At 35.0% G+C, this 15276-nt stretch overlaps 1 protein-coding gene across 1 annotated transcript in view; it reads right to left on the reverse strand.

Moving 5' to 3' along the window:
- Positions 1-15276, reverse strand: part of KLHL1 (kelch like family member 1) — a 368376-nt gene that overhangs the window by 15947 nt on the left and 337153 nt on the right. The window contains exon 9 of the mRNA XM_059041531.2: positions 4603-4815. Within this exon, the coding sequence (XP_058897514.1) occupies positions 4603-4815 (213 nt within the window). The remainder of the gene's footprint in view (positions 1-4602; positions 4816-15276) is intronic.

Raw genomic sequence — 15276 nt, forward strand, 5'->3', positions numbered from 1 at the left:
TGTGAAAATGAATTTCAGAGTTTGATACCGGCGTTGATAACCTTCCATCTATATAAGACATCACATGTTTCATCTTTTCATGTACATCTACTTTCCACAGAATTGTTCTCCTTCCTCCAAAGCTTGCAGATAAATTACCATGATGTCAGCATCACAGGCAGAATATCCCGGGACAACAGATTACTTTGTCACTCCCTGTGTCCAGCTGAGCACTTCAAAGATAACACTTGCCTCATAAGCTACTGAGGCAAATATTAATCACAAATATAAATTAGTATGGCTATGGTATAGGTTAATAATTATGGCATCCACTTATAAAACAAGGGCTTTATATATGTAGACTGTCATAGGATCTCCATCTGTTGTATATATTTCTACCAGAAATTTGAACATAATTTGTTATTAAAGAAGTAGCAAAGATTATGCATGTACAATAATAGAAAAACAAAGGCAAAAAAATATATATTTTCATGCTGCACTCATTAGGCTGGTTCCAACAGTAAGATCTTAAGAATAATAAAAAGCAATATTTATTATAAAGTAAAAAAGTGTCTACCTAACATTTTAACTTTAAACAATTCAAGCAATTACATTTTTGTAGAAAATTTAGGATCTCACATATCAAAAAATGTGAATTAATATATTAATGTGCTACTTAAGGCCTAGGATAGCATCCATAATTTAAATAAAAAGTAAGTCTCTCTTTTACCATCTCTCTTCAGTGTTCAGAAATTCTTGGATTATGTCTAAACCAAAAGGATGAAATGAGAAATTAAGAGAAATGAAAGAATCCAAAATCCCATACTTACTCTATATATTAATGTTTATGGTAATCGGAAAAGAATTATTTAAGTAGATAATGTAGTTATCCATGTATGTCAGACAGCATATCTTAAATTATTTCATTTTTAACAAAGATCTAAAGATGATAAAAATAGAGTCATATCCTGACAGTAATAAGTTAAATACTGTTATTTTAGATGATTTTTTCTGTTATGACTGGAGTAGATTTTGGTAGACTTTGAAAAAAAGTTGTATATTTATTATAAGTTATATATCAAAGTTATGATTGTAGTTAATAGTGTTTGGCTGATAAGATATAATGATATAATTTTCAACAAATATATGAATAATTGCTTAATATTTTAGCATCAATCAAACATTTTCTCTCTATTGAAGATATGCCTAAAGTATATGTTGTCATGAATTCTCAGCCAGTGATGATGGAATTGGTGTCCACATGAAAATAGAGAAGTAATAAATCAATATCTATCTACTTATCTTTCCATCAGTCCATCCAAACATTCATCCATCCATCCTTCCATTGCTCTATTTATCCCTTTTAAAACCTGTCTATCTTTCCTTTAGTCCATCTGAACATTAATCCATCCCTCTATCCATCCCTCTTAAAAATCTCTATCTATCTATCTATCTACCTACCTACCTATTTACAGTATACCTCATAATGTTTTCCTTGTGAGAAATTTGAGATCTCTTTTTCTTGGTGTCTGACTGATTTAATAAATGCTTGTTAAATGCCTACTCAGTGCCAGGAATTGAGCCAAGTGGAGGAGTATAGGCATAGACAAGACAATCTTGGCCAGCACATAGAATCTAGTTTAGTGGAAAAATTGATACAAAACAAATAATTTTTTCATTATGTTGATTATTCGTACAAAGGAAAACTCCATTGCACTTTCAGGTCAAATGTGTATTATGAAAAGTTTCCTCTGTCTACTCTAAGGGAAAAAGATTGGAGGAAGCAAGAGTGGATATTACAAAGGTAGGTTTAGGAGGTTCCTTTAATCTTGACACCCCTTTCCTATCATGTCTCATTACAGGAATGTAGATTCAAGGGCAAAGTTGGTCCTGATCTCTAATTAGCCAGCAGTGGTACTGATGGCTTTGAGTATATTTTCTGATCCATTGCCTCATTTCCAGCTTTGTGATCTCAAAGTTCTAATTATTCATTTCTTTATCCCTTTTTTTCTAATACATTTTAAGCTCTATTTAGTACAGTGAAAGCACACACAAAACAATATTTATTGAATAAGTGAATACATAGATGAATGTGCTTTTTCTAATGAATTGTACCTTCTGGGTCTAAATTCTGCTAGGACTTACTGCATTTTTGCACACTGCTTTTGTCCACTAAGATGCTCTCACTAGAGTGAAGTTTGGCTACAAAATTAGTTTTTACTGTTCCAGCAACTATTCTAAACTTCATGTTCTTACTCAGCCTCTGCTTTCTTATCTGTTTTGATTTGAAGTACCAATGTTCCTTGCATTTAAGAAAGCCTGACTTTACAATTTTTGATAGGTAGTATATAACTGTACTTTGCTACTTTATAATACCTTTACACTTCCATAAGTAATCATTGTCATATAACATTTGTCTATCTACTTATTTATCTATCTACATAACATTGTACACTACCTGCTATTCCTAATGATTTGTTTGCCTATGATTATATACTAAGAAACATTCCTTACATTACATGGGCAAAGTAATTCTACAGGGGTACCATTATGTAAGATCATCAATATAGAATATATCTTATAGAAATTGTAAAAAATGCTGTTAACCTGACACATGGTATGAGCTCGGATAAGAATCATGACAATGCTGTGCTTCTGCATTACTTAAGCTGTTCATCCCCACTGAACTCCTACAACTTAAAAGAGTTATGCTTAATTAAATAAAATTTTGCACCATAAATGTATTCCTAGACTGAATCCTTTACGTCTCTGTTCACAAACAACATTTTAATGCATTAGAGAGTAAACTTAGAAAATAATGTGTATGAAATATCATTTTACTAGTAGCATTTATATGTTTTCCATAAAAATAGCAGCCTCATCATATTCATTTTCTTTGTCATTTTTTCCCAAGAATTTAGCAGAGGAAAATGTGAATAACCTGTCATTCTATTTGCAGTGTTTTTTAAATAAACGGTTGCATGTTTGTGTTTATAAAAGCATATATTTATTAATTTGGACTCTGACCACTGTCCTCACTGTAGCACCTATAGTTCCTAATTTCATTGCACAAGAGAACATTGAAGTGCAACTGTGGTGAGTTTAATGCCATCTTCTATGTATATATAGCCATAAATCTACAGTCCAATTCACAGAGTAGCAATATTGTCAAACATTTCTGTATTTTATGCAAGAAGTGGCTTAAGTTTGAACAGAGCCTGTTCACTATAAGTTATCTCTTACCAATGGCCTTATTCTCAGTAAAAATGTTCACGTATCCTAAGAATAAATTATCATAAATGAGATAGAGCCCCTTTCTTCCACTGACTATTCCACTATCAAGCATGGATATAAAGGATTTGGTTTCTTAATATTAAAAGGAAAATTACTGTGGTCATCAGTGTGATCCTCCAGACATCTGTTCCTGTCCCAGGTACAAGGTCAGATACTGTCTTCCCACACTCTGAAATTTTCTGTGGCCATGTGACTGAGTTGTCATCAAAGTATCAACAAAGGAGAATTATATTACTTGAAGGTTGAATCTTTAAGAATGCATAAACAATGTAGTACTATTCTCTGGCTTTTCCCTTCTGACATGAAGACCAACGGTGCCCATATTTTAGCTTATGTCATTCTGGGTACTAGAGTAATAATATCACATGGACACACAGCATGAAAAAAAAAGAGCATTATAGTATTAAGTCACTAAAACTTTTGAAGTTATTCATTAAGGTAGAATTAATTATCCTATCCCAGGTGATAAAAAAAAAAATATGCTCAATATTTCCTAATCTCACTTCCTCATGTATCAACATGTTTCCTTATATAATAGAAAATATCACTGTAAGTTTCTCTAACTCTCTAATCCTTACTTCACATGACATAAAAGTGCTAAGAGATCCACATCCACTAAAGAGAATTCAGCCACAACCATGCCAGGAAGTGTGTGGATAGTTGGACCAAGACTGAAGCCAAGGTAAATTTTCACTCCAGCCTCTGTGCACCTGCCATTTTTAGGAAGGAATTAAACGAGGATCTATACTTCTTCTATACACCAGGATAATAGGCAATATAGTTCTAATAAGCCTGTCTTACATTAAGAAAGGTATGGCATAAAACAAAGTTCATAATTCACCTTTACGAATTTGAAGACAGTAGTAGAACAAATAAGACAGGATGAATAGAACAGATAAAATAAAATATCCAAGTTTTTAAAAAAAGAATTAACAGACATTCATGCATTTAAAAAAATTATTTAAAACTGTATTTTAATAGACCTTTTAAAACATATTAATGACAAGTTTAAAGATAACTTTAGAATTATGTAAAATAAATTGTAGGGATTTAAAAAATATTAGTTGAAAAGAACGGAAAAAAATAGAAAGAAGGAAGGAAGGAGGGAGGACGGGGAAAGAAAAAATAAAGTAAGGCATAAAGTGGTGTGTGTGTGCGTGCCGTGTGCACGTGGGCACGCGCACGAGCGAGAGAAAGAGAGAGACTAATAAAGCAGCTCTAGGAGTTGAATTTACTTTCCTAAATTATGCAGATTTTATAATCGCTTGCATTAGGTATCAATGTAATTTGCATTCTTTCTTTCACTATAACCGTGCCTTGGGGTCTTACCTTTCTACGTAATCTAGCAGCCGAGAACAGTGGTTTGAAGCAGGAGCATCATGACCTCCTACTGCATAAAGAAAACCATCACATGTGGCCACTCCAACACCCCCTCTTCGTTTACACATTGGAGCACACATGTTCCACTTATTTGTGTGAGGATCATAATACTCCATTGAACTCAAACAGGAACTTCCATCACGACCTCCAACTGAATACAACCTAAAAACACAATTGAGCAAACGTGATTTAGTATTAATACTAAATTTGTATTTGTATGACCAAATAAAGGAAAGGAAAAGTCCTTCACAAATAAATTTTCGATCACAGAATGAGCCTCAAATGTGTTAAAAATATATTACTTCACATGGAAAATTTTGTTAAAGGAACATTAGAGCTAATTACATATACCTGAATCCCATGATTTTAATAAGCTGTATACTAGATGAAATTAAAATGATAATTTTCTAACCTCTTTATTTCTAGAATGTTCGATTAAAACTATTTTTGTGTAAATAATTAAATCATCTAATGCATCATCTATTTTAAAAATAAGATACATTTATCTTCAATTTTGAAAATGAGCATAATTAGAAGAAAATCGATTATCTTACTTGTTGTTCAGCAACTGATTTTGCTGTTGATTTTGCCAGTAGGCAAATCATGCCTATTTCTTGTGTTCTGTATTCACAGTTTAGAACACTAAATAAATGGAATAATTTAAACACATATTGTCATAATACTAGCTTTCTTAATCAGCGTCTATGCTATAGCTAACGTGTTATCTGGATAGACAAAACTTTATAGGAAGAAAGAGTACAATGATTTTAGCCTGATTGAATATTGCTGAAACTTACTTTATACACTTATTTTGCTATTTCATTACTGATAAGTATGATAGGAACCCAGGAAAAGAAATATTACAGCACACATGGTACTTAAAATACATTCATAGAATACAAAAGTAGAAATACATTATCTATTCCTAGTAAAAACATTCTTGCTTATTTAATAATAGCCATGAAGGTTGTATCACAGAAAGGTACAGAGTTGAATTTATTTATTTACTCATTTATTCAACACATAACTTTGAATACCTAGTATATGTCACACTCCATCCCAAATTTTGTGAATATATCCATGAACAAAACAGGAAACAATTCCTTACACTCAATTGTACTAGGAGTGATATAGACATAATACATACAGTAAACACATGTATTATATACTACTAAGGGCTGTAGACACATAGAGCAAGGAGTGCAAATGGTGGGAGTGGGAGTTGTAGTTACAAATTTAAATATATGATAAAAAAAGGTCTCATTGAGAAGGTGATATTTGCCCCAAAACTTGAAGAAGATGGTAGTGTTTGGAGGTGAGTTCAGGAATATCTCTGGGGGAGAAGATTTGAGGTCGATTGAACAGGTTAGTGCAAAGTCCCAGGGGCAGCCAGGAAGCCAGAACAGCAGAAGCAGAGATAGTGGGTGGGGTAGCAGAGGAGATGATGGGTGGGGGTAAAAGGTGAGCCTTTCACAGGTGTTTAGACATTTGTCTAATGTCTAAAGCAAATGTAGACATTTTCCCTAAGTGAAATGGGAAGCCATGGGAGGATTTTGAGTAGAGGAATGTTATAACTTGTTTATGGTTTAATAAGGATAGATGTCATGAAATTTTTGCTTTACTAGTGGACATTATGCTTAATATATTGGTAAACAGACTTAATTCTAACTAAGTAAAGGCATAGGAAGACATTATTAGTATATAAAATAGTTTAGGCCTTAGATTTAAAAATTCATCCTCTACTATTCTTTAGTAAGTCTAAAATATGATTTTTAAACTGACTTCAAATCCTGGAGATTTTTTTAAGATGTTTATGTTTCTCTCAATGCCTGCCATGAAAAAATACTTTTGATTGCCCAAGTGTTCCCATTATGGATGTAATGCCTCTGCTTGATTACTCACAAGTTGTTTGCTGGCTCTCAGTCTTGCGATATGCTGAAATTAACCAATAGGAACAATTTAAAGGACAAGTATTGGACAATTTAGCTTGCAAAATCACCCAGAAGTGAAATGATTATTCACTCGTAAGTTGTTGTTTTTTTTTTTTTTTTGAGGTACGCGGGCCTCTCACTGTTGTGGCCTCTCCCATTGCGGAGCACAGGCTCCGGACGCGCAGGCTCAGCAGCCATGGCTCACGGGCCCAGCCGCTCTGCGGCATGTGGGATCTTCCCAGACCGGGGCACGAACCCGTGTCCCCTGCATCGGCAGGCGGATTCTCAACCACTGTGCCACCAGGGAAGCCCAACTTGGAAGTTTTTAATCATCCTAAATGCTTCACAAAATCTGAACTTTATTTCTGTTTCATTTAAATTGAAGATCTAACTCAAAAGAAGTATGCTATAATATTGAGATATTGTTATTAAAACTTAGCAAAATAACTTTTTGCAGATGTTTTATTTATTGGTTAGGTATCTTCATGAAGGGCAACTAGCACAGTCCCTGGTACATAGTTTACATATAAGAAAAGTATTCCCCTTTTAATTTTCTATTGTTTTAATGGAATGGTTGACTTCAAGCTACTGTGTTTATTCATACACATTATAGTGACAAATTATACTGTTACTTTATCTGAACCCAGCATTGTTGATACTAAAATAATTCTATACAATACTTTATCACACTTTTCTGAAATTATTAAAGAAAGCTGACATATACAAATATATAGCTAAATGTGTATAAAAATAATGATAATTAATTAAACATATTGCTCACATTATAGAAGTCAAATACTGAGTCTATTAGCATAACCTTGTATTTGAAAATAAAATGTACCTTAAATTTCACAAGTTACAACATCATTGACTTCTTAATATAATTATATATATATTATAAACCACTATTTATTCAATCTCTCTGACTTTTGTGTGAACCCTCTCCTAATAAAACTCAGTAACACATGGGTTTATACAAAAGAAATTTATGTAACACCTCTATAAAAATGATATAATATCTGACAGTTTCTTTTGTAAAATAAATGTTTTATACATCATAGCTGTTATTTTATAAATTATTTACTAAAGCCTAAGCTAGGTTATCAGGGTTTTATTTCATTTGGTAAATGTCCATTTTAATGTTCTTCCTATTATATAGTTTACAGATTAACAATGAAATTATTGTTGTTTAGATAAAATAATATAAATTATTAATACTAGAGCAAAATTGGTTGAAAAGAATAAATACACTACATATTTTCCTCAAAAAAGCTTTGCAAAAGAAATGAGAATTGTAATTGTATAGAAGAGATAATAGTGTCCTTTGGGGCTGCTTTATGGAGTAATTATTAAAACCAACAGATGAATTTCAATACTTGAAAATATTTTGCATCTAGAATAAATGTTGCAATGTACACAGAAAAATTCATGGACAATTATCCAAGGTTATCTTCTCAGATCTCCTCTTACAATCTATTTAATCATAGTTTAGACTGATTCCCTGTTTTGTTTAACTACAATGACAAATTAGATGTTGAGAATATGAAGAGCAGAGAAGGATCTGATACTAGAAGTAAATGCACTGACAACATAAGAAGTGACAGCTGACAGTTTCATGGCAAGAAAGGAAACATGACATTTTAACTTAGAGTTGAAAGATGAGTAGAAATTTGTAAGATGAAGAAATAGGGGAAAGCATTACATACAGGGAAAGCATTATGTATAAAGACAAGGGACACAAAAGGTCATAGCCGGTGATAAATAGAGTGGCAAGTATGTCATATTGGTGGAACGGGTGGTAGTGAAGGAAGGGAAGAAGAGATATGGCTGGTAGGATGAAAAGGTTAGACTGAGAATGAAGGGGATTGTATGCCATGCTATGGAACTGGAATTTCATTCAGAGGCAATGAGAAAAGGGCAGAAAAACAACATTCTTAGGAGACATCACTGTCATAGGTCAGTTTGCTGTGAACATTGACTGTATATCCCTCCTTGCATGCCAAAAATTGACAGGAGGTCAGAAATACCCCTGACTTAAGTAAACTCTTCTAGAATTTTGCTGAGAATGAATGAGTCTTCCCTACCCCTTTCATAAACTTATGTGTTTATTCAGCCCACAGAAAAGTTTTATATAAAGTTTAGCAACAAGATCTTCCTGTTTTGAGATCTGGTTGCCAGGTGCCTATCTCAGCACTATGTATTTTATATTCTAGTACATGTATACTTCATTTTATTTATGCATGATTTATGCACTTATTGCATTTGATTGTGCTTCACCTTATTGAGTTGTGCAGGTATTGCATTTTTCTTTTTTTAACAAATCGAAGTTTTATGGTAATCCTGCATTGTCAGATGATGGTTAGCACTTTTTGTCAATAAAGTATTTTTTAAATTAAGGTAAGTAGATTGTTTTTAAAAACATAATGCTATTGAACACTATAAACTATGATAGAGTGTAAACATAACTTTTACATGCACTGGAAAACCAAAAACTCCATGTGACTCCCTTTATTGCAATATATACTTTATTGTGGTGGTCTGGAATCAAACCTGCAATGTCTTAGGGGTATGCCTGTTCATACAATATGGCAGTAGGAAGAAAAAAATTCTGCATTAGTTAAGATATGGGTTCAAATGTGTGTAAAGTGGCTTTGCAGGTAGGTGTTGAGACACAGGTTGCTTCCAACTTTCAATCTACCATTTGTAGGATAAGACCCTTTATCAAGAACTGTGAAGAGTGAAATTTTACCGGACCTGAAAGCTAACAAATTAGCCTACCACAGTTTCATAGATGCTGGTAAAAGACACAAGATTCTGGGATCAGAAAGAAATGACTTTGTTTCTCATGCACAACAGATAGAATGAGCTCCATGTTCACATGGGTTCCCCCTGTCCCTCCAAGTCCCACCAGGGTGATACAGAGAGATTCAGGTGAATGCTTATTTACATAGAGGACTTTTCTCACATCTGGAGTTTAGGAGCTGCTAATCCTTAAAGGGGCTGCCAGCAAACCTGTCCAATCATTGCTTTGAAGGTAGATATTATATTTATTATTGCATTCCTGCTCTCTCAAAGAGCAAGCCTGCTCTCTGCCCAAAAGAGACACTGTCTCTACCTTCCAAAGTTGTTCGATTTACAAATATCCTTGAAAAGACGGTGAAAAAACTTGCCAATATTTTTGCTTGGAAAATGTGCAGGAATGTTAAAAATCCACGGAGAATTGTCTACAAACCCTCTGGTCCTGAAAGTGGAGTCCTAGCTATCACAGCCACAGTTCAAACAGAAGGATGAAGGAAAAGTGGAAGAAGGAGCGCATCCTCTCCCTTTAAGAGTCAATCTCTTAAGTTGCACTATTCACTTTTTACATCCCGTTGGCCAGAACTTAGTTACATGACAATACCTGACTGATCAGGTGCTGGGAAATGTTATCTTTATTTTAGGTGGCCACTTGCTTAGGTAAGAGTGCTGTGCATACTGTCATACAAAAAGGAATGAATGACTATTAAGAGCCAATTGTAAATTTCTGTCACAGCACTAGATCTTTTCCATCCCTGTGTGCCATTGTGCATTCTGTCCTAAGTATCTTGTTACTATATAGGGTGGGTTACTGTTCATTCATTGCTCATTAATCAATTCAGGTATGTCTCCACTAGAAAGTCTTTTTGATCCCACTTTGTCTTTTCCCCAGAAATTTAATGTTATTTATAATCTGTATACTAGGAAAAGTTATTTAATATGTGGCATACTTTATCACTAGTACATAACTTCAGGAATGGCTATAGAAAGTGCAGTATAACACCTTTGATGCAACTCTCTAGATCTAGAACTTTGTTTGATCCTTTGTTTCCTAATTGATGGAGAACTCTTTCATCTGATCCCGTGATAAGGCTTGTCATTCCGACTATCAAAATACTCCTGCATGTACCTTTCAGTGAATAATTTCTATGAGAGGTACTAGTTGAGTGCCTGAGAGTACAGTGAGTGGGATTTCATTAAGCTTATACATCAGGCTGCTTTTGTTTCCACTTACTAAGAAATGTTGGTACATGTGGCAAACTCAGTCTGAGACTCTGTTGTTGTGTATTGGTTTGCTATGACTTCAAATCCACTTATTTATGACCAAAAAAAAAAAAAAAAAGAAGTTGTTTTTAGAAGTAAAGTTGTTTTGATATAAGAATGAAGTAAGTTGTGTCTGGATGCCATCTTCTCATCTGTCCTTGATTGATAAGCACTTAGTAGCTCAGCTACTGAGGGGCCCCAGCTGGGGGCTTTTCAATAAAAACTTGTGGAGAAGCAACTCTGGCAAAGGGGACATTTAGACTATAAATACACAGAGTTCGTGAAGGCTATCCCAGAGTTTCAGTCTGGACAAAGCTACCCTTTGCTAATTTAGCTCTTGGAAGATCTTGGGCATTAGTTTCTGCTATGATAAAGAAGACTTCTTTATCAGCCAGTGGTGATCCCCAAGAATATCAGCTTGCCTGTCAACACCACTGCCATTGTTCCCTAGCAACATGCTCTAACAACTGAGAGACTTTTATTTTTCCACTGGCAGCTGCAAATCAGCTCTTGGTTGGCAAAACCAAACCACCTCTTCCAGAAACCAAAACTCATAGAAAGAGTACACTTCAAGTAAATTTGGACTTTATTTCTATCTTCTCCTCTTGCCTTGAACTATAGTGTATTTAATCTATCATGGGTGTGTTATTCCTTTATTGGCTTATTAAGAGACATGACCCTGTATGCTATTGGTTTGTGAAATTCCTACAGTGAAGCTGTGTTTAAACTACGGGCAAAGACAATCTGAGTCCCTGAGCATAATTTGCTGCCCCAAACAAAACGGACTTGCTGTCATTATAGCATATGGTTAACAGAACCCACTTACCTTTACTTATTAGAACGTGCCTATATTTCCTAAAAAATCTCTGACAATTATAAATACAGAAATTAATTTAGGTTAATGAACTGCATCCCACCCAACTTAGTAGAATTTACTAACCCAAAACCTGGTAGAAATGGTCACTTCAATTTTACTCCCTCCATGTTGCCAGCCCCCACTCTACACTTATTACAATTCTGAATTTCTTTCTTTTGATGTTCCTTATTCCCTTATTAATATAATGTAAGCTAAGGGCAGATTTGATTTATTTTCTGTGATATATCATCATAGCAAGTACCTATTTGTAATTTTTTTTTTTTTTAATGAATGAAGCAAGCACTCATTTCCAGTTCTTGAAAAAGAATGATGAATTAATGGAAGTTGTTAAAGAAAAGACACCTGTTTAAGTTCCGCTGAAATAAGATATTGACAAATTGCAGAGAAAAGTATCAATCCTGTGTCTTGGGAATGCAAAAGACGGAACGATTATTTTTAAATTGGTGAATTTTAAAAGGGCTAATGGAAAAGGTACAGATTAAACTAGGCTTTGGGTGATGGAGATATTACAAATAATCTCACTTAAGTTTTATTTAGGTAAAGGCACATCTTAATATATTTTTAATGCTTTCTTATACTATTGTTCTCAAGTACAATAAACTGAATTCTGTTAGTACCAATCTTGCCACATGGAATTTAACACACATAGAGATCTAGAGTTGTGTTAGGCTGTCACTCTAGAGAGTTTTCAAATGTATCCAAAGACCAGATGAAAACCTGAGGAGAGAAACTAAATGGGCAGTGGACAGTCACAAGTTATTAAGAAAAAAAATGGAAGGGAAATCTGGGGAGAGAGATGAGTATGTAAAAATGCAAAAGAGTGTGAACATCAAGCCGTTCTTTGTTTGGGACATAGGGTGGCTGTAAGGCAGGTGGTTAAGAGAGAAGACTGGAGAAGGAAAGAGGTCTGTTTCATAAAACCACTGAATTATAAATTAAGGATTTTGGCAGTAGCTATGCTCAAGTAGGGAGCCAAAATGAATTGTCTTCTTGAGATAGAATGGGTCTTGAGACCCTTGCTGCAGTGCTTGTAAGAGAGGCCGGGACCTGGATCCTTTGCTGCAGTGCTTGCACCTGGACAAATGTCTCCTCCAGCAGCAAAATACAAAGAAATTAGAAGGGACTAAAAATAGCTGCATGCATGTTCAGTTGGGGAAAATTATGAACAAGAAGATACAAAAAGACCAAAAAAAACAGGGTGTTAGGAGCAAAAGCAGGGTACTGCATATGCACCAAGCACACAGCACCACCAAGGGGGTGGACAGACCACCCAAGCCACCTCTCCCACCCAATCCTGGACCCACCCGTATCGCATATAAAGAAGAAGCTTGCCCTTCCTCATTGAGCAAGCAAGGAAAACTGTTACTTGTTTTCACTCCCTCATGCTGCAGCAAGAACCCCAATAAAGCCTTGCCTGAATTCTTGCCTGGCCTCTTATCAATTTATATTGATTGAGGAGGCCAAGAACCCTGGTCAGTAACATTCTGTTGCTATACATTTTAATTCTGAGGCATGATTTATCAAGTAATCCTTTTGAACCACTGGAATGTATCTCAGCCAGTCTACTTTTGTGATGAAATTCTAATAATTTTATAGTTTCTTTGAGCAATTATAAATTATTCTTCAGCCAGAGTGATTTTTACAAAATTGAAATACAACCATGTTGCTGCCCTTTTTTAAACCTTTTATAATTTTACCTTAGCCAAGTTGCTATGACCTAGAGGCTGGCTTTCTATCAAATCTATTGGGGCCACTCTTCCTCATTGTATTCCAGCTAAACTCAACTTTTCCTCCTTTTGTTTTCAATTCACACTCAGGAACTGAACACAGCTTGTTCCTTCTCATTGCAATTCTTCCTCATTTTCTGCAAATCTGATAAATCAATCAAGTTCCAGCTTTGAAATCATTTCTTCTAGAAGGCAAATCACAAACCCCCTAAGACTATTAACAGCCTTCAGTGAGACTCAGCAAACAAGTGATTTTTTAAAAATGTGTCAATCTAAGATAATACAATTTTAATACAAACTGCTTGTAATAGGGAAAAACAAATCTGACTCCATATTAAATGTTTCTTTTACTTTAACCTTTGTATTCTGTTGCTTTTGCTTGAGTTAAGAATGTTGCCTATAGCTTGAAATATACAGATTGGCCCATTCTCAAAGATCTGACCTTTAATGGTGTGACACTTTTCCATTCATATAGAGATAAAATGTTGCAGAACAGAGATTAACATTTGTCTTGCTGGTAGTTTACAGGAACATCTTGGCCTGACCTATGTGGACAGCTGCAAGAACAAAGGATTCCCGCACCAAGAAGTTTGCAACAACCAACCACGCCCCTTCCTCACCTTGCCTTTAAAAATGCATTGCTGAAATCCTTCAGGGAGTTTGGGGTTTTGGGGGGCATTAACTACCCATCTCCTTGCGTAGCCCTGCAATAAACTTTTCTCTGCTCTTAACTCTGATGTTTTGGTTTATTTGGCCTCACTGTGCCTCAGGCACATGAACTTGCATTTGGTGACATGTTTATCATAGGAAAGCTTTTACAATTTTGGGTTCATTTTTAAGAAAAAGAATATCAAAGTTTGGATACAAAAATAGAAATTGTCTTAGGGAGCACCACGTAAGTGACAGGGCTTGAGGCATAATAAGGTACAGTGCTAGATATTGGGATGTACTGGAGAAAACAACAGACATGACTCCTGTTCTCATGATATTTCAAACTGTATAAACTTCAGACTACACAGAAATAGCAGCTTCTTCATGTGTATTATTAACATGAGGTTTTGAATGACTGAGTAAATCAGTTTTGCTCTGGTGAATCACGAAAAAAACACAGTTTTTAAAATCTGTTTTGCAGATCCTCCAAGGACCAGAGCATACATTTATTAAAATTCAGGACTATTTATGGATGTGTTCAGGCAGTATGAGTATCTGCTTTTTGTGCTTACTCAGGAAATAAAGGGAAACACACCAAGTCCTTTTAGTTACAAAGTAAAGTTTGAAAGAACAAAGCTAAGGCACAGAGCAAATAAGAAACAAAAATAGTTACTAGTGTAGATATTATTTGGAGAGCCTGATGTTTTATATGGTCTCTCTCCACATCAGAATGTCTATTTACTGTTTTGTTGTATTTCCTTTATGCATCAAGTAAGTCTGTGTCTGTGCTGGCCTAAGATGATATATCTACGACTTAGCTTAATCTGTCTCATTGGATGACTGACCAAAATATTTCATAAAATTGATATAATTTTGCTCTTGAATCCATCAGAATACACTCATTAATTTTTTTGGGGGGAGGGGTACACAGGCCTCTCACTGTTGTGGCCTCTCCCACTGAGGTGCACAGGCTCCGGACACACAGGATCAGTGGCCATGGCTCACGGGCCCAGCCTCTCCACGGCATGTGGGATCTTCCCAGACTGGGACACGAACCCGTGTCCCCTGCATCGGCAGGTGGATTCTCAACCACTGTGCCACCAGGGAATCCCTACACTCATTAATTTTAAGCCATGAACCAATGCCTTGTTTTTCTACAACAAAAGGTATCGTTAATGATCTAAACTCAGGAGGGCTGTTCACTGGTTTTTATTAGCCTTAATTGGGAAAATTATTCAAAATAATATTCAGAGAAGCAACAGTCAGGTTAGAATGACACATTAGTGAGATGTGAAAATTAAACAAGAGGTAAAAAATATCATGTCAGTAGAGGTGAGAGAAAAATAAACAACTGTCAGAGGGTCAGGTTGAAACAATT

The sequence above is a fragment of the Kogia breviceps genome, chromosome 16 (genome assembly GCF_026419965.1).
Source record: "Kogia breviceps isolate mKogBre1 chromosome 16, mKogBre1 haplotype 1, whole genome shotgun sequence".
NCBI lineage: Eukaryota > Metazoa > Chordata > Mammalia > Artiodactyla > Physeteridae > Kogia > Kogia breviceps.